General features: G+C 32.5%; 1 protein-coding gene across 2 annotated transcripts; it reads left to right on the top strand.

Moving 5' to 3' along the window:
* The first annotated feature begins 562 nt into the window (after nucleotides 1-562).
* Nucleotides 563-21,079, top strand: LOC125073595 (putative uncharacterized protein DDB_G0271606). 2 transcript variants are annotated; one of them, XM_047684479.1, is made up of 17 exons: nucleotides 563-815; nucleotides 1,111-1,188; nucleotides 3,577-3,677; nucleotides 5,767-5,911; nucleotides 6,662-6,756; nucleotides 8,571-8,702; nucleotides 9,722-9,928; nucleotides 10,415-10,508; nucleotides 10,843-10,906; nucleotides 11,227-11,472; nucleotides 11,915-11,991; nucleotides 12,518-12,602; nucleotides 13,802-13,863; nucleotides 14,251-14,340; nucleotides 14,963-15,069; nucleotides 15,173-15,261; nucleotides 17,553-21,079. In XM_047684479.1, the coding sequence occupies exons 1-17, from the start codon at nucleotides 726-728 to the stop codon at nucleotides 17,738-17,740; spliced, it is 1,950 nt and encodes a 649-aa protein (XP_047540435.1). In that variant the 5' UTR covers nucleotides 563-725; the 3' UTR covers nucleotides 17,741-21,079. The 2 variants fall into 2 exon arrangements, with proteins under 2 accessions (XP_047540435.1, XP_047540434.1); XM_047684478.1 differs by having other exon boundaries at nucleotides 565-815; nucleotides 9,719-9,928.
* The last annotated feature ends 111 nt before the right edge of the window (nucleotides 21,080-21,190 follow it).

The raw sequence follows: 21,190 nt of genomic DNA, 5'->3' as shown, positions 1-21,190 counted from the left end.
TAAAAAATAATTTGAAAAAACATTACTATCTATTTTCAGGAATTCCCCTCTTTCAATCAAGACTCTTGTGTGTCTGGCTCCTTCTCTTTATGATTTCTTGCAAGTATTTTGTGAAATTTCTCAGTAAATTAAGATATAAATCAAAGTTTAAAAGGCAAGTCCGGCAAATTACCATAAGCGTTAATTGCCAAACAAAAATTGTATCAAAATTTTATATTACCAATAACACTACCATTTATATGGTTGTTATTCTTGACCCTTGGTATTTTTAGCCAAATAGTGTTGTTATGTATTATTACTACTTCTAGAATAAGAATAGAGAAAATGTAAAAATCTTTAACTGTGCAATATCTCACTTTCTTCTTTGAGAATAGATCACATCAATAAATTTTAAAGAAATAAGAATATTTACTCAATGGGAAAATAATATCAAATTGGCGAAATAAATTGTTTTTTTATTTCTGTAAATTTTATTGCTTTAATAAAATAATATATATTTTTCAATAATTGTATTTTTTATCTGTATAATTATAATTCCGTAAAAAGGAATGTATAATTTTATGGCTGCTAGATTTCTTGTTTATTTGACGTTCTTCATTTTCCGTTGATCAAGGAGGGGATTTACAGGAATCAATCGTGGAAATCGCGTGAACAGGGTTTTAATACAATTGTAAACGAACGCTATCAATCTGGAAGTCCTACAAGTAACCCGTGGGGACGCCGAGATGACGTCCGTGGCTAGGAGGCGAGAACAAGACGACTCGGGCGAATACTCGGATGCATCACAAGATATTGAGCAGAATAACTCAGGAAATGTGAGTTGGACAATCGTAGAAGTCACAATTAATGGACTGAACTTTCATTTTGGCGCTAAAAGTATCGCGGTCGCGCACTTTCTCCCGCGCAATCGCGTGTCGGAATGTCCATTTCTTTTCGCCAAATTGAGGTCACGATTTGGACACCATTCACCGCAGAATTTGTGATGTTAGACCTTATTTAGAAACGGTCAAACTAAATACTCGATCGTGCTATTGAAAGAAAACAATATTTGTTCTCCTGTAAACTTTGTGTAGTGAAATGCAATTGTTAAAGGTAGCTGTCCATTTGCAGGATGGTGGTCAGCAGGAGTCTGATTATGACTCTCAGGGAAGTGACTCTGAACATTCAGACGGGGATCCAGACAAACAGGTAAATTATTTTTGATTTAGTATGTGATGTGGTAGGTAGGTACTACATTTATTAGCAAAAAGTATACAATAGGTGAATCATATTTGATTGTATTTGTTTTTTTGTTCAATTTTATGAGAAATATTGACTCGAAAAATTTAATGGATATTAATACTTTAAACTTTTTGATAAAATAAATAATTATTCTTTTCTTCTTAAGAGAATTTTTACGTTAAAAACATTTTAAATAATTAAACAAGTGTTCTTTTACAGTTCACTTTTGTAACATATTTTCCATGTTCTACTACATATTTATATTCTTAACAATTTCATTTTTACCCAAAATTCTAAGTTAAAAAGATCAATTCAATAATAAAGATTTTATATTAATTTCAATTAATGCCATAATCATTTATACCAAAATTATCAATTTTAATTGCATAATATTTTAATTAATAGCAAATACTATCTTTAATGACAATTAATTAACAGTTATCTACTAAAAACACAGCTGACTATATTGTAATCACCATGTATATGAGCTAAAGCTATTTAGTTCCAACTAGATTATAATAATAAATGTTACTTTTTATGTAATATGTAACTGAACAAACAATTAAACCAATATGCATAACAGTTACAGTAAACAATGCATTGCATTTCTGTGCAGTATATTATATAAAATTTAGCTTATGAGTAGCATTATTGTATATTTGAAAGGTATATATGTTAAAAATTCTGTTTGTTAAAATTGTGGGTAAGTAGAAAGTAAATGTATATGAAAGAATTATGATAATAATAATTAAAAGATATATAATCTTTATCTAGAAACATTTGTATATATAGATAAAATATAACATAAAAAAAATAACAATATAGTCAGTGTGAGCCACATCTTTAAAGAAAGACGACAAGCTCCAATTCTAGCGACTGCTGATGTTAAGTAAATAACTGAAACCAAAAGTGAAAAAGGGATGTTGTGTAACTAAATAAAACCTTTTAATATATAATATTACCATTTAAGTGACAACCCTATACATCTGCTATACGAAATAGTTGTTTTGGTAAGTTTGAATGTAAATGCTTAAGATACAAAATAGTTGAAAAATTAACCGAGTATCATGCCAATAATATTGAAATGTTATCTTACAAAAATACAAGGCAAGGTTAAATGATTTAGAAATTTATAAAAAATATTTCAAGACACTGAACACTGTTGTGAAACCGAGGCTTATAAAATAATGCAGACTGCAAATATTGTTGTTTTCCTTTGTATTGTCATTGGTCTTAATAGCTTTGATAGCTTCAGTTGAGAAGGCTAAGCATTGATGCTCGGCCGAGAAAAGGAGATCCCAAGTGGGGTTTCAGTGAGAAGAGTGTAGTCGTAGACAATTAGTACAAACTTAAGTATTATCAATCTACCTAAGAATTTTTAATAGAAGACTGATAAAATAATACTTTTGTAATATTATTATATACATTAGTGTGTACTTCTTTTCATTTATTAAGTTAATTCACTTAGTTTTTACAAGGTCTTGTATAACATTATAATGAAACTTAGTTAAATATATTCATCAATTATTCTCAAAAATATATAAAAGTTTTTACAAAATGATACCACTTTAGCAAGTTGAACAATGAAGTTCCCCGAGCAATTGTCCTCCATCTATATGGGCAATGATAGTTTATCCATGTACTATTGTTTTATGCAGTGTATATTTATTGTTACTTTTTAAAATTGTTGTGAGCAATGACCTTAAAAAAAATGTTTTATCACAAAGGTTTATCATTGTGGAGATTTCAAAATAAGTAATAATACCATATTTAAAGTACAACAAGTTTTCCAGTACATATTCTATCCTGTCACCAGATTGTATCTCATGAACCGTGACAGTTAGACAATTGAAATTTTTAGTTGCCGCTTTCTAAAATTTCAAAAACATGTGTAAAAATTTTAACACATTGTTGTTATCAAAAACTATTATAAAAAGAATAAAATACCTATTTAAGTGAGGCTCTCATACAACAGACTTTTTTTTAATAGTAAAAATAGTTTTTTTAATAGTACGGAATCCTTCATCTGCGGGTCCGACTCGCACTTGACCGGTTTTTTTTTGTATATAAACAAACCTTAGATTTACGTATTCCATACAACTAATAGCTCAGCTATGTGGTCCATTACTAATTGATCTCGATTAATTTGTCTTATTCCTACTACAAAACTATTCAATCTAACTACTTATATCCACTTTAATTTTACAGAAATTTTATCGAAATTCCAAAATTAACATCATAGATTTTTTATAGCTTTCGACCAATGACATCGTGTCTATTCGATGTCAAACATATATGTAATAAATTCACTGATTCTATCAAATACACTTTTGATCCAATAATGATGGCTTTCAGGAGACCGAGCGGCGAGTGGACGACGACGAAGACCGCAGCAACCCGCAATATATTCCCAAGAGGGGAACTTTCTATGAACACGACGACAGGACCGCAGCAAGGTATTACAATAATAATAGTAGTCACAGAATAAGATTTATTTGTCTATACAGCAAATTTGAATGATATAATGTTTTTTTTTTTTAAATTTGGGATCATTGCAAAGATCTTGATCTGGATTTGTGCCTTTTCAAGGTCATATGGTAACCAGTGATTCTTATTTTATTGTGTTATTATATAAGTCTTAACAGTGGTCACATAGTGCTCGTTGCTATTATAAATTATTGTAATAATATATTAAACCGGCTTTTAACTTTTTGTTAACTAATTGCAATTGAAGTAACTCCCAGTGTATATGAAGTGTATTTATAAAGTTGGAGGTTTTTCTACAACGTTGCTCCAAATTGGATGTCCTTACTGAGTTTTCCTTCATAGAAAAGCATAGGTACCTATCAGCCTCCTCTCCCTTCAAGGAGAAGATTTGGAGCTTATTCCATCGTGCTGTGCCAATACGCAGTATTGGAAACAGATATATCAGAATTTCATTGAAATTAGACACATGCAGGTTTCCTTTTGCCGCGAAGCTCAAAATTAATTATAAATACATAATTAAGAACATGGAAAATCAGGGGTGGTTTGCCTGATTTTGAATCCGCAATCAACGGTGAAGATGCACGCGTGATAATTATCTGGGCTCTTAATAAAAATAATTTATGAATGTTTCGTTCAAATTAATTAATTTACTGATTACATGTGTCGATTATGTCGCCATTATTTGTCTCATCTGTGAGCTTTCATTACTTGCGCTGGGTAAATCAATCTAGATGGTATTAACCTATTAAATCTCTAGCAATTCAAAAGACGGTGACACTAATGTGGATCTTTATGTCTATTACCCCTATATAACTTGGGTCGCTGGTATAATATTAATATATAAACATTATATAAAAAAAATATTATACCGTATTTGTATTTATATTCCAACGTCCTGCAAACGAAATTAGAATTTATTATACTAGGTATATGTAAAATGGGATTGTGGTTTTGTAAACAATTTAGCTAAGAGAGTGTTTGTAAACATTTTTGTAATGTACTAAAAATATTATAGAAGTTATATTAAAATATATATATATATCTTTACCTATTCTACACGAATTAGAAAAGTTAACATTTAAAATCCTTCCGACTATCATTTTAGTTTCATTTTAAAATCGACTTTATTTACATATACATAAAGTGCATTTTATATTATTTAATATAACAATTTAAAAAAAACATTGACCAAGCTGTTCAGTCATGTATCAAGTCCGTATTAACGTAATATGAATCTATTATGTAGAAAGTTACCGTTTAAAGTTTTTATTGCTAACAGCAGTGTCGAGTCATGAGGGTAATGCTTATTTTTATTCGAGAGGCCTAATAGCTATAATAACTAATAATAATAATAATATATATAGTTTGAGTTTGAGTGAGACAGTATAACTATAGGCACACAAGGGTCATAACATCTTAGTTCCCAAGGTTGGTGGCGCATTGGCGATGTAAGGAATGGTTAATATTACTTACAGCGTTAATGTCTATAGGCGGTGGTGACCACTTACCATCAGGTGGCCCATATATACCGTCCAACGTCCGCCAACCTATACTATAAAAATATATATATGACAAGAGTAATTACTTTGTTTCTTGTTGGTTCTTCTCAGTAGAATTTACATTCCGAACTTTAAATTTAATTTAAAATGATGTTTTATTTTCACGTTCATTTCTCAGATGTTCGCTTCTGAGAATTATTCGACACAAAAACTCAATAATAATTTAATGATACGACTCGGGGTTTGTTCCCTCGGATCTGCGGTTTTTAACTAACCACAAGATCAATGAGGCAGTCATAAATAATCCCAAAAATTTCTTCCTGATGAAATTTAATCACTTTTTTTGTACATAAGAAATTCCCTTTACCTTTTGCATTTCAAAAAAAGAGAACATGAGGCCGATAGAGACACAAAATGTTAGATATGAACGTTCATCAATCCATTTTATTAAGCAGTTAAAATAAATTTATATATAATTTAAATCTTCTATTCCATTTTGATACAAAAACACAGTTTTTAAAAACAAATTTAAAACGAACATAATTAACTGTTCTCACAGCGGCGAAGAATCAACCAACACAACAACAGAGACAGCCTCCGAGAAGAAGGAGGGCAGTGAGGCTCCCCCTGAGAGACGCCGCCCCCCTCGCAAATCGGAGACCCTCAATAAGTGGTCGCACGACAAATTTAACGAGAATGAGCAGGTTACATGTTATTATAATCATATCTTTTGAAATATGAAGCTAGATAAATGGCTTATATGATAAAATGTATTCAAAATGCTGCCAACCAAGGAATATACATAATACCATTTGCCAATAAATACACCTCCTACCAACACAACCTCTATTAAGAATAACTACAAAAACTTGAATTGGTCGTGAGGCTATAATCTTATCATCAGTAAATAATATCATAAAATAACTTGGATTACTAACCCCTCTGATTTACGAAGGATACATAAATTTAAATGACTAAGTATGGACTTTTTTGTTCGTTCTTCTTGGTAGAATCTAATTTTGGAACAGGTGGTAGATTTAAGTTATAATTTTGTAAAATGACTTCTTTGCCTACCTAAATAAAGGATATTTTTATATGACAGATAACCTAACCAAATAATTATATATGGTTTGACATAAACTGCAGTTTTTCTTCGTACTAATACCGACCATGATGTCTTTTATGCAGACGTCAAAACAAAAGTATATTCAGACAGAATTAATAGAACACTTCGACACGATCGTAAATTAAACTGCACTAATATGCATTGTCAAAAACATAATTTGTCTTAGATTTTCGCGATTATTACACATTGAAATTATTACAGTCTGCCCGTGACCACGAACACTGCAAAGTGCTCGAAACGTCGGGATGTTAAAATTAATTAATATACGCGATTAAATCCGTTAAAAACTAGTTTTATTTCAAAAACATAATTCTTTGATCTCAATCAGATGCCGAAATCACGTGACGAATTAGTCTCAATTTATGGATATGATATAAGGAACGAAGACGCGCCCCCGCACGCGCGACGAAATCGAAGATATGGGTATGTTCAATACAATAATATCATTTATAATAACTTTCATGAGTTCATTCAACAATTAATTCTATTTTCCTGACAATGTCTTATAAGAATGTTTATATAATACTTACTGTTATGATGAAATATTTTTTCAAATGTTGAATATGAAATACTATGAAATTAGTAATTTTGTTGATTACACTCTAAGCAATCTCTAAACTACATTATTAAGCTATGATATATACGTAGTGTTGCCAGACATAAATAAAATAACCGGTCTCTTCATTAAATTATAGTGTACACTTTTTCTTAGAAGGTGGACATATTATATTGTTTAAGGCAAGAAATTATGTGCTAGGGCAGTAAATGTGATTAGACATCTGGACATAGTCTATACATCGCAGACAACTATGTCAAGCATTGTTATATATCTACTTAAGGCCTCATAAATGTTCGAATGGGTCTCGTAAATATATATCTGATTAAGTTATTAAAAAGACAAATATTTTTGACTTAAGTCGAACAGCTGGCAACCCTTAATATAACAGTTAATGACAAACTAAAACTATTGTTATATCCGTCTTATGGATGAAAGTCTTATATTATAGTCCTGGTATGTTTAGAGATTGTGTACGTTACTATAAGCACAAATCCGAATGATATCTAATTAAATGTTAATTTTGCTTCTATCGCTACATGGAGGTATCGAAATTGGCGGTTGGTGATAAAATTAATTTAAAAAGCTTTGCATGCTGATTGCGATTCTCTTCTACTTTTCACACTTTTATTATCTAAGAGACAACAATTTAATGGTGCTTATTTAAAAAAGGGTCACTGTCTATTGACATAGACCTTGTAAACTTTTTTTTTTTTTTTCGTTATTAAATGTGCTCTTTGATCCTAAAAGTGTGAGTAGAGCAACGTAACTCAAACATTCTATTAGATTTTAATATATCGCTTTTATCTATATCTATCTATACATATAACAGAAGTACCATACCGGTAATGTTTCTGTGCATGAAAGTCTTTTTTTTTTTTTAAGAGTAATTTTTGAATAAAAACTTTTGACTAAAGCACACAGAGTAAAATGTTGAGGTCAAGTGTAATGTTTAAGGTCATTTATGTATTCTTTAAGTGAAAATGTTTCTCATGCACAAATATAATATATAATTATTGCGCTATCGTCACTTGTGTTAAGTCTCTGTTCAAGCATAATGAGACTACTGAACATATTTTAGTAAAACTATTTTAGCTTAGTTGAGTTTTTAGTTTTTTATTCAGTTGTATGTATTTAAGGATTCTTTAAAGTATTTTTGTGTTTCTATTTCATTAGCACCAATTTTTATCGTAGAAGACGCTTTATTACAAAATTTCTCTTAAACTTTTTCTCTATTAATACTTTCTCTTAATGTATTCAAATTAAATATTTTATATTGGCTATTAGAAATATGATGCTGCAAGTTTATTTTAATAACTGAAATAATATGAATGGCTTTAAAGCACTTTTTTTATTTTCATTTATAGTGAGATCATGCCATCTTGGTACTTTGCAATGCTATAAACCTGTATATGCAATCATTGGATTCAGATTGTTATTCTGCCGGGCAATAAAATACAGGAACATTACAATAATTTCATTAAATTTATATGAAGAAATTATTACAACGTAAAAATAATTTTAAATAGTTAATATACATTGCATAAGTCAATACATAATGTGGGATTTCTAACAAAGATTAATGCAATTAATGTCATTAAAAGATTATACAGGATGTGTCTTTTAAAATATTATTTGTTGTATAAAATATTCATCAAATGCATCAATATAAATTCAACAGTCGTGGACCAAATAAGTACACTCGTACTTGGGAAGACGAGGAAGCCTACAAGCGTCAGACGATTCAAGCGACACAGAGAAAGCCCCCAAGCCCTGCTGACTTCCCCGAGTTGAATGCTGTTAATAAACCAGGGTATGTTTAGTAATTATGGTTAAAATATTATCAAAAATAAAAGCTTTAATTACGATCGATTGAAACCAATTTGATTGTAAAACTAATAAATGGCATATATAACCTATTCCAATGGAAGTAGGAAAAAAGATAAACAAACCTTAGATTTACGTATTTAATGCGATTAGCTAATAACTCAGTTATATTGCGCACTGCTAAGAGTTTATAATTAATATATCTTTATTTATAATACAACACTATTACACTTAACTATTTATTTCCACTTAAATTTTCAAAAATATCTTTTTCGTAAATCCAAAATGAATATCATGGATTATTCAAGCTCTCGACCAATAATATCGCGTTAATTTGCTGTCAAATGTTGGTTAGTTGGATTTTTTTCTCTTATAGTTGGAATAGAGTATATGTATAAAAATGAAACTTTTCATACAAAGATCTTAGGTATGAAGCTTTCATTTTTCTCTGCAATCTTTAACTCTTCAATTTAAAGTTAAATTTTTTTTTTGTTATATTTAATATATTTTTACATAATTATATTAGAAAAAATGTTATCATGTGATCATTCCAGCCATTTAATATCCATCAAAGACAATAATTTCATATTTCTGTAAATATGAAATTTTTTAATAGATTTTTAACTTACTTCCCCACAAGATAGGATAAGATATTGAAAAAAAAAAATGTATTATACTCTTTATTTGTTGGTAAATGTTTTTGGAACGAAGTTCTTTCACGCGGGCTACAGTAGAGCGAACTGTCAAAAATAGTCACGTAAGGAAAAGCGTTACTAAGCGCCACCCCCCTTACTCTTTCTGTAATTTATGGTTCTATATAAGAAAATTTTAAAGTTATTTTTTGTTCTTGTTTTCAAATAATGTTATTTAATAACATAATATTTTATTTCGTGTCTATTGATTATTCTCGTTCTTATTTTATTTTTTGTGACCGTCTCTTAATACATAATATCTCTTTATAATAATAAAATCGATACTAACAATAATATCTTGTTACTTCAGCAGGAGACCACGCGCGAGACCTCGTTCGAAGTCGCAACCGGCGTCAAACGATTCGTCCGAAAATGGTTCGCAGTTAAGAAGAAATGCTTCCATAAAAACGCCTAAACAGAAACCCATGAAGCCGAACGTACCCAAGACAGGTCCTAAACAGTCGATGAAGGATAAAATACCATTGGAGAATCTCACTATTACCGCTGGGCCAAATAATAAGTAAGTAATGATGTGTATACTCCTGGTGGTTGGGCTTTGTGCTGGTACTTTTGGGTGGGTTCAGCCTACTCATTATTCATTCAATAAACACTATTTCAGAGTGAGCCAGAGTAACTATTGGTTCAAGTGATACATTAGTTCTTATTATTAGCATAAGGATTACCATCCACTCATCAAATATTCTACCGCCCACAGCAATATAAATATTGTTGATGCTGTTATTGTTGTGTTTGGGTTTTAAAGGTGAGTGCGCCAGTGTAACTACAGACACAAGGGACATAACGTCTATGGGCAGTGGTGACCACTTACCATCCAGTAAAGCCCATTTGTCACTCTCAATGTATTAAAAAAAAGTTATAATGCTACATGATCTGTTTTTTTTTTTAATTTTTGATGTTATATAAATTATCTTCAACTTATGAACATTTTAATAAAATGCCAAAATAAGTTAGTGACGAAGTGATATTAGTAATGTAATATTTTCAGCCAAGGTCAACCTCAGCGGAAAGTGAACACGACAGTGGCGCAGCAGAGACCGGTGCCCACCGAGCAGATCAAGAAGAAACCAATACCAGCGCAGGTACCATAATGTCTATCTACTTCATATTACTTAATGCCTCGCTGGTCTAGTGGCTAACGAGGACGCTAACCCTAAGATCCTGGTTTTAAATGACGGCCTATACAATTGTTAGTTTTTGATGTTTGCATTCTTAAATTAAATTATATTTTAACGACACTATTAGGCCCTCTCTATTGCGCTTTTATTTTCCTCTATACGAATTTATATTATATTTTTAAGTAAAATAGTTTATCCATTTCAATGATTTTTATTTGGTGTACGTCTCCGCCGACAGTTGCTTCAAACGACATTACGGACACTATTCATATATTCTACCATGTCTCTTTTTCGACAGAACCAGCCACAGAGTAACTCGACACAAAAACCACAGTCTCAGCAAAAACCACAAACGAATGCTAGTAAGTAATTTTAAAGCTGTTTAAGATCAATAATTATAATATTGAAATATAACAAGTAACATGAGTAACAAAAAATGCTATATTTTAAATACATGCGTGACGTCTCATAGGATATCCGTTTTGATATCCGCAATATAATATGTAAATTGCTTTTAAATTTTCTTTTAAGTTTCCACATGAATATCTATGCATCGTGCGTTTTGATCACACTTAAAATATGTGTTATACAAAATGATTAAGAGTTAGGAAGTGTTTACCAATATCCCTCGATTTTAAAATAATCTTACCGCTCGTGTGATAATATTTAATGTTCTTAACAGATGCTGAACCACGTGGCGGTAGTAAGCGTTATAGTAGCCTTCGTCAACGTCCGCTTGCGGAACCTTATTCACCACAGCAGCAACAGCAACAACAACAAGCACAACAGCAGCAGCAGCAATCATCACAACCACAACAACCGCAACAGCAGCAACAACAGCCACAGCAGCAACAACAGTCCCAACAGCAAACGCAATCATCTCAACAACAATCTCAACAGACACAACAGCCCCATAGATACCATGGCGGTAAATATCCTATGAATCTAAGTTCTTTTCTTCAGGACTGTTATATAAGTAAAGTAAATATTAAAAAATGTTTTATATCATTTTATAGTATTCGGAAAAGCGTATGTGTAGAAGAAGGGTCTTATTTTTAATACTGGTCCTTCGAGCCGGATGTGAATAATAATGTGTAAATATATATTTGCGAAATTCTTTTGAATATAACTTCACTTATTATAGTTTGTTAAATGACTATTCTAATGTAAAAGGTAAGTGGTCACCACCGGCCATAGACAATGGTGTTGTAAGAAATATTAACCATTTCTTACATCACCAATTCGCCACCAACCTTGGTGACTAAGATGTTATGTTCCTTGTGCCTGTAGATACTTGCTTCGTGTAACGTTTATTGGTGTATAATCACTTATTCCTGATAATAGTATGATAACGTGTATCATGTGCCTAGATTTTCCGGGGGGAGCTCCGGCGCCGCACCAGGGCAGTCCGGGCCCTCAGCTACACCCCACACAGATCATGCATCCTGTAAGTTATATACCATTTTAATTTATAACAGATAGAAAGGCAGACACATCGGCATTGCAATTTGATTTTGCTTACAAAGCTAGCTAGTTTCGCTACAAGAACCGTTTGATGTCTCCTGTGTGTAAGCACAAGCTCAAGCCGCCCGTGTGTAACAGCGCGCCCCGCAGGTGCACCGCGGCGCGGCGGGCGCGGCGGGCGCGGCGGGCGCGGCGGGCGCGGGCGCGGGCGCGGCGCACGGCCCGTCCCCCCCGCACGCCGCGCTGCCGCCGGCGCCGCACGCGCAGCAGGTACTTCAATAGAGCACATTTTAATATCATTTAATATATAGATATTCTACTTGCTGAATACACTTTAATTCTTTAAATTTAATCTATCGTGATAGAACAGAGGTAGTCACTAAATTAAATAATACTAAAGAAATTTGACGCGACAAGTGTTCTCACGATTACCTATCATATGGGATTAAAATGTTTCAATCGATTCAATAAGACGATCTTTATTTAACACAATGTTTTTTATCCTCTAGCAAGTGAGACTGGGCATCCTGGACCAACAGTTGGTGTCACATCCGCACCACTCCATGCACAACATACCTCAACCGCACTCAATAGGTAAAGAGACATAGATTTTTTAATACAGCAACGGACACCTCTAATATTAATTAATAAAAGTATGTAAATAAAAACAGGAAGGCGAATCAAAATCATGCAAATCCAATGAAGAGGTACAGACAACATGACAGTAGAAATGTTTAATTAAAAAAAAAAAAAAAACATTTACATAAAAAAACAGACTTCAAATAATCATCTGAGAAGATAAATTTATACATATACATGAAATTTGTGTTTCTATAAAATCACCTTAGTGTATTTTTTATCAAATTTAAATGACCACACGGGAAATATTTGGTATACAAACTAAAAAAAATAAAAATTCAAAACGATTCACAAACGACTGAGTTGTCAGATAGCAAAAATAGAATAATACAATCGATTCGAGAACCTGCTTCTTAAATTTTGTCGGTTAAAAAGTGACGTAACAGCTTTCAAAAGTCCCACTGCTGGGCTGAAGCTAACGGTAACAGGCGTGGCAGATATATTCACACGATATATATTCACACGATTTTTTCCATCATAGATGAGTATGAAAATAATGTATTTGGGACATTAATCTAGGACATTAATTGTTTTAAAAATCGGCCTAAATTTTTACATACAAAGCATGTAAAAATTTAGGCCGATTTTTAAAACAGAAGAGTCTTTCACTGAATCGATTTTTGATTGAAAGCCGATACAAATCGCTTCTGATTTTACATTAGATACATTACATTTTTAATTCTTAAATAATATATTTAATTAATTTCGCTACACCGTCAAAACGTTGAATCAAAGAAAAATCGTGATATTTGTGCTTGTTATTACGATATACACCACATTTTACATTTACATTACGTTAACAGCCTGTAAATTACCCATTGCTGGGCTAAGGCCTCCTCTCTCTTTGAGGAGAAGGTTTGGAGCATGTTCCACCACGCTGCTCCAATGCGGGTTGGTGGAATACCCATGTGGCAGAATATCGTTGAAATTAGACACATGCAGGTTTCCTCACGATGTTTTTTTCACCGCCGAGCAAGAGATGAATTTTAAACTCAAATTAAGCACATGAAAATTCAGTGGTGCCTGCCTGGGTTTGAACCCGAAATCATCGGTTAAGATGCACGCGTACTAACCACTGGGCCATCTCGGCTGATTTATATGTATTTAAGTCGATTTATATATCCTATATATTAACATTGTGTTTTTTATGTCAGGTCAGCTGCAACCTTCGCAAGCGTACGCGCCGCCGGCCATGATGCCCGCGCAGTATATGCAGGTAAATTATATTATATTTGTTCGATAGACCATTCGATTGTTAACTCAGCTTCGGATTCACCGGATGAGTATCGAACGATTCACATGAAACTTCGTTACGTTTTACAGCACATCTTACATGTGGTACAGGAAAACTAAAATGTTATAGTTAATTTTTTTTTAAATATTTGCATAAAGGAAGACAGTCGACTGCAAACGTATGACGCTATATGAGAGCATGTCTTGGTATAGGCGTTTCATGCAACGTGTGTCTATGTCTTATTTATGGAATCGGAAAGACTGCTTCGTTTTGTCAATTGACATTCGACGATGACGATTGTAAGATATATATGATTAAAAACTCCAAATATCATTAGTTCTGATGTAATTGTGCGTTTGTTTATAACAGCAAAACACTAGTGGAGGAGTGTTCGGAGCGGCTCCGCTGTACCAGCCCCCTGCAGCGTACCCCCACCAGATGTATCCGCATCACAATTATGTAAGCTATTTGAATTTTTATCAAGTTCACATTATAAAAATAATGTGTGTCCATGTTATGTAGTATCAGGTTGATGTAAGATCTAAGATATTTTTTTTTTTTTTAATATTTTTCGCATTGGTAAAGTATTCACGTCATGAAATTGTATTACAATATTATGTTTCTATACATGCGGCAATCTACTTATGTTTATAACTAAAAATTTCCAAAATTTGTCTCGCTGAAGTTGCAACGAGACCTGGTGTAGTCGTATCTTAAATATAAGTTGTCGTGAGACACACTAAGGAAATACAGGGTGTTCATTTATGTTTTTAAATGCGTTACAAACCATTTGCAGCTTCCATTATCACGTTAAATGATAATCGCGTGTGCTTACGACACGCCTCAGTGTATGTGAGACACCTCGAGAGTAAAGACAGCAAAAAATAAACTTGATTATTAAAGATTTGTTAAGTTTATTAAAAATAATTAATCGAATGTCAAGTCGTCTAGAGCTAGAGATAATTTTTTATGAAATCGGGATTATTTTCCACTGAGCGCTCGGGTCAAACGGTGGACTTCAACCGAAGGACGTAACGATTGAAAAGGAATGAGTGACTAAGGAGCGTCTGTGTGTGCGCAGGCGACGCAGGCGGGCGGCGTGACGTACTACAGCTGCGCCGAGCAGGAGACGGCCCCGCGCGCCGCGCGCCGCCCCACCGCCGCCATCCCCATCGTGCGCCCCGACAGGTACGCGCCGCGCGCCCCCTCACCCCCGCACACCCGCACACCCGCACACCCGAACCCCCGCCGACTGACTCGTTCGCTTAACCCGTCGTATTGAAACTTCCAGGCCGGCGAACTCGTCCGAGAAGGACAACATAGACAGGATCGTGGAGAACATGTTCGTGAGGAAACCCTGGCCGGCGACTCATGGCGCCGGTGAGAATGAATTACTGATACATACGCCTATTTCTATGGTCGATTTTAATCTGTAACCGCTCCTTACGAGCTCACTGGAGCTGCTTAGGTAACCACTATATTTATCTTTTTTTTTATGAAAACAATTAAAGATAGAACGACTGATCGGAAAAAAACAGTAATAAAAAGTGTATTTAAAGTCTCCAATGAAAGATTCTTTTACTAATTTCTTTGCATATAAGTTCAATAACCCGATGAACAATTTTGAAACTCATAGTGAATTATGTGTGCCTAAAGTACATGCTGGTTTCTGAAATGGAACACGAAGTCGGAATAACTGATCTGACTAAATAGTGTACGCTCATTGGTCGCATGTCACGTCATCTACAATTGACCAATGAAAGAACATTTATGATTAAAGACAAATTATGTCTAACTTTGAGCAACCGTATCATCTCACGTCCTTAGATTAGAAGTGTCATGTGTGTTAACAGTTTAAGTTTTATATGATTTTGTATTAAGAGCTTAAAATAGAAAGAGTTCGAAATTCAAAATACTGTGGACAATACATGACTGAATGGCGGTCGAAAATTCTAACAGTCTAACACTGTTGCTCGTTTGATTAGTTTTTTCTACTTATCGAAATTCGAACGCGTGCATCTTAACCGATGATTTTGTTGATTGGGTTCAAGCCCAGGCAGGCACCACTGAATTTTCATGTGCTTAATTTGTGTTTATAATTCATCTCGTGCTCGGCTGTGAAGGAAAACATCGTGAGGAAACCTGCATGTGTCTAATTTCAACGAAATTCTGCCACATGTGTATTCCGCCAACCCGCATTGGAGCAGCGTGGTGGAATATGCTCCAAACCTTCTCCTCAAAGGGAGAGGAGGCCTTTAGCCCAGCAGTGGGAAAATTTACAGGCTGCTAATGCAAAAAAAAAAAATTATAATAATCGAAATCCGTGGAAATTGTTCATGTCTGGTTGAAAACTGTACGAAACCGATTAGTGTTAGTAGAGATTATAAGAAGGAGTGTTAAATCAATAAGATTCTTAATACTCAATGTAACATTGTATTCTATAAGTTACTAGTTGTCTTCAACGGCTATGCTCGTGTTTAATATTTTTTAAATAAATAAATAAATATTGGACAACATCACATACATTACTCTGATCCCAATATAAGTAGGTAAATCACTTGTATTATGGAAAATCAGAAGTAACGACGGTACCACATACACCCAGACCCAAGACAACATAGATAACTAATTAACTTATCTACATCGACTCGGCCGGGAATCGTACTCAGAAACTCGGAGTGACGTACCCATTAAAATCGGTTTAGACACAACTCGACTACGGAGGTCGTCGGTCAGTTTTAGTTTTATGGGTATTTAGCCTCCTTCATACAAAATTTTATCAAAGTCTGTTCAGTAGCCTGGCCGTGAAAGCCTTAACAGATCACTTTCGTATTTGTAATATATGTACAGATTTCGTGTTTAATTTTTAATTATTGTCTAATTATTCCTATAAAGATTTGCTATGGGCTAAACTGTCGCTCGCTTGGCTCAATTCACGTCTGTAGATTGTAAAGGAAAATTGAAATAGTTAAAGAAGAAATAACAAATTTTTTATAGAAGAAGAAGATTCGAATTTTAAGTTCAATTTTATTTTAATGTTGGTATCGTTTTTTTTATTAATTCCGAATGTTGATTAGTTTTAAACTGTTGGTATTATAGATTTAGTATAGTGTAGTGTAGAATATGAATAGTCAATAATTTATAGTTTATATTCTCAAGGTTCATTTAAATGTTGATCGTCCCAAGACGCGGAGAGAAACTTACTAATGTATTTACTAATAAAATTAAATAAATCAAATATTTAGAGATAAATTTATATAACCTGTATGCTAATAAAAAAAATTTGAACACACACATACACACAAATACGCGTATAATTAAACTCTTGTTAAATATCGTTCGATGTTTCGAATTTTTAATGCACCAATAAAATACTACAATATAATACGTAATGGCCTTAAATAAATAAGCTAAATATATTATTAGTAGGACTTTCATAGTTGGTAACTTCTTGAATCGTACAAAGTTTCAATTTATCAAGTAGTTTGTAAGATAGAGAACGCACTTTTCTTCTCATGTGTTGCCATTTAAAATCATTTAAATAATGTTATAATAAAAATAATAGTGCTTAAATTTAGATATTAAAAGTAATTATTTCTTATTAGAATATAGAAATATGTATAAATAATGATGTCACATAGTGTGGATATAAATTTTCTTCATTCGAATAGATGCATCGAAAGATAAACCACAAGAGACGAGAAATTCTCAAGAGCCACAAAGCAAGGAGCCTTCTCAACCGAACAGCCTGACATCCAGCTCGATATCGACCGACTCCAAGCCGGAGAGGACCGAGAAGGCGGAGAAGCCCGAGGAAAGTGAGGAAAGGACAGAGGAAACGGAGAGTGCGGATGCCTGACGTGTAATGTATGAATATCAGAACTATTTTAGCAGGAGATAGTTATCTTCGCGTGCAAACGATTGGCAACTTTAAAGCCTTACAGTATAAGGTGTATTCTAAAACGAATTTTCTAGTACTAGTGAAATAATGGTTATTATTTAAGCATTTCGGTTATTTTTGTCTCTTTTTTGACTTGGACTCTTTCGAATATAGGAGGATTATTTAAAAAAAAAAAAACTTCAAAATTCCTTTCTAAGAAATTTAGTAATGGCAGGGTTTGTATTTATTTTTATTATGATTGTTATATGTAATTAAAATAAGTATAACCGTATGACACTAGTACTGTATGTTTGAAGTTAAAAAGTTGTCCGTGATGTTTGCACAGCCTTTTCATCTGTCTTTATACATAAGTAATGAGTGAAAGAGACGGAGAATGTTTCTCAATAAATTGTAAAGAAACATAATGTGTTCTTTCTCATCAATATTTAAAATTAAACACTTAGGATTGTATAGGAAGAGAGGGGGGATTGGAGTGTGTTTGAATTTCTCTTACTTAAATATGAAATTGACTGTAGTCTAGGGAGGTTGATCCGAAAATGGTGTGATTTAACAAAAAAAATCGTAAATCGATGAATCGATCTGTCAATTGGATTATGTTACGTTGGGGTGTGCTCTCGTAAGTGACGGTCTAATTTTGCAAGAAAAATAATGCTTTGCCTTAAACGATTCACAAAACCACGTTAATGCTTATCTTCGCATTGAACGTAACATTTTGTAATCGAATAATCGATTACTAAGATATTTCGTTATACAATATCCTTCCCTGGACTAAAGGTAAAATGGTTGCTTTCGTAAAACTCCAGTTTGGCAAAAGTGTGTATGTCAAGTATATGAAGGATAGTGAGATGTTCTGAAGTTAATGTTAAGGGGCCTATAACCATAAGTGTCTGTAGCTCAATAGATAGAACTAAAGGTCAAATAGTAAGAGTTGTTTGGTCCGAAACGTATCGTGACTTTTTTGTACGGAGCAAGTTTTACTAATTAACCTTTTATTTTACATTGACAATGAAAAGTCGATATTACGAAGAACATTTCTAAAAAAAGGTCCCTATATGTGGTTCAGTGCCTCGATTTAAGCTTTGTCACCAAGTTCAGGACTTGTGTGACTGGCTGTACCGTAGAACAGAGATGACTTTTAGAAGTTGCAAGATCTAAACTAATCGAAATATCGCTATCTCTTTCGAATGTATTGAGATAAATAAGACAGCAATATTTATTTATCGATACATAAGAAAGAGATAGCGATATTTTATTTAGAAATAAATTCAGTTTAGGGATTGTATTGATCAAAAATCGCACCGCTATTCAACACATTATTAAGCACTAAAGAAAATCTTATCGCTGAGTAATTTTTGTTCCATAAGTAATATTATTAAGATAAATCCCCTTCTGAAGTATTCTCTGTTCTGTGGTTTTACCTAATAGAATTTTCTAATTACTATTCGGCTGTGTCAGCTCTGTTCGGAGTTGTAAAGATAATTAATCAATTTAACATTTAGTACTTTAAAACTAGGTCTAGACTTCATATCCTAATTTAAGGACCTATTTTAATAGTGTAATTGTGAATGGCCAAAACGTTTTACGGTATAAAGATATTCCGGTTCGATTAAAATTGTAATAATTAGATTAATATTCGATATATTTTTGTAACTATTGGGAGTTGTTTTAAAATTATGAAATCACTACTTGTTCCAATATAAGCTGATTTATTTCGAATAATAATGAGAGTGAAAACGGCCTGCGTTGCTCAAATTGCATTGTATTGTATATTTGTATAGCAATGATTGGTCAAACGTATTATGTTCGATATTCAAAAAAATATTTAAAAAAGATTATCTATTTTTTTTTTTATAACAAATTTGATGTAGCTTATCGCATTTCTGGCAACTAAGATCTTAAGAGGTTTTATTAATATATTTGTTATTGTTTATATAAATATTTTTCAGTTATATAATATACAATAGTTTTAAATATGGCTTTGATTACTTTGAAGGTTTAACTGTTTCTTTTTTGCTTCTTTCATTTGGATAACACACGAAGATCGTTTGAAATATCTATTTAATACAAATACACGCAATATAGATTCTTATCGCCTTTAATATAAGGCTGAAACTAGTTTATATTTCCCGGAACATAAAGATTATAGAAAGAAACGTAAGCAAAGCTTGTATACATTGGAAATCCTGACGATTAAATTCAGTTTATCGTTAGTATTGTTCTTAATTTAAACTATTTTTTTTTTTTAAATTAAACTATTCGTGGCATTTATTTTTATATAAAAAACCCAGTCAAATGGTCAAAACGATTGAATAGTTTATGTATTGATATATTTAATTATTCCACTGATCAGGTGGTATTCAGATAATTTGCTTGTCATCTTTTTGTGTTTTTTTTTTTTTATATTTCGCGCGAGCGCAGATTATCTAAAGTTCAAGTAATTTTATACGTCATTGTCACTTTGAAATTAATGCATTTTTAATCTATGCACCACGTTAATTGCGGAGATACAGATTATCAATATTTATATTTTTCAATGAATACGCTAAATGAAGGGAATTGATGATATTACTAGATACTTGTTATAGCTTCGTATTGATGCGTTTGTATCGTTTCTTAGCTAACAACGTATAATATGTTGATGCTCCCAGTGGATAACTATAACATAATTTATATTTAATGTTATTAGAAAACCCTAAAACTGTATTAAAAATCAAGAGTTATATAAACGACTACAAGCTAGTGTTAACGAGTCCAATCGACATAGCTATTAAGTTCCTAAAGATCTGTATTAGCAATGAACAGTTACCATTGACTACTTTTTCATTTGGTCGTATTTTATTAATAAATTATTAAATTTTACTTTTTTTTTTATGAAAATATGTTTGCTAAGTGACGATATAAGGCTAAACTATAAAAATGAATTATTTAAGTCGAATGATTTCACTGATATAATTGAAACACACCAATTCATCATATGTTGACGCTGCTTTATATTCTTACGCAGTTAAATCTTAAGGTAATAATTTTGTTTCTTATAATGAAAAGTATATTTTATAAATATTCAATTTCAATAAAATGTGTATTAAAATTATAACGAAATTTAAGAGTTGCGTTGCCAAGTCTTTTCAGCTAAAAGATCTTACTTGATACAATTAAGTACGCGCTTTATTGAAATCATCGTGTATATTGTCCCTATTGAAAATATATTGTATATCGCTGGATTATTTACTCTGTGGTCACAGCGAAATGTGTATTTAAATATAATAAAAAAATGCTCTATGGCATAGGATGGGGTTACTATATACAAAAATATGTCAAATTCTACTTATCTGTTAATAAAAACGTTCGATCATAAGAAATTTCCAGATTATATTTATATAGAAAATAATGTTTTAATGTTGTTTTTGA

This window comes from Vanessa atalanta, chromosome 24 (genome assembly GCF_905147765.1).
Source record: "Vanessa atalanta chromosome 24, ilVanAtal1.2, whole genome shotgun sequence".
NCBI classification, from domain to species: Eukaryota; Metazoa; Arthropoda; class Insecta; order Lepidoptera; family Nymphalidae; genus Vanessa; species Vanessa atalanta.
Note: the sequence above shows the minus strand (reverse complement) of the source record. Positions and strands in the feature narration are given on the sequence as shown.

Coding starts and splice junctions, on each gene's coding strand:
- LOC125073595 (XM_047684478.1), top strand. CDS start 726: ATGACGTCCGTGGCTAGGAGGCGAGAACAAGACGACTCGGGCGAATAC. Junction 11,473..11,914: donor GCCCCATAGATACCATGGCG/GTAAATATCCTA, acceptor TCATGTGCCTAG/ATTTTCCGGGGGGAGCTCCG. Junction 11,992..12,517: donor CCACACAGATCATGCATCCT/GTAAGTTATATA, acceptor TTTATCCTCTAG/CAAGTGAGACTGGGCATCCT.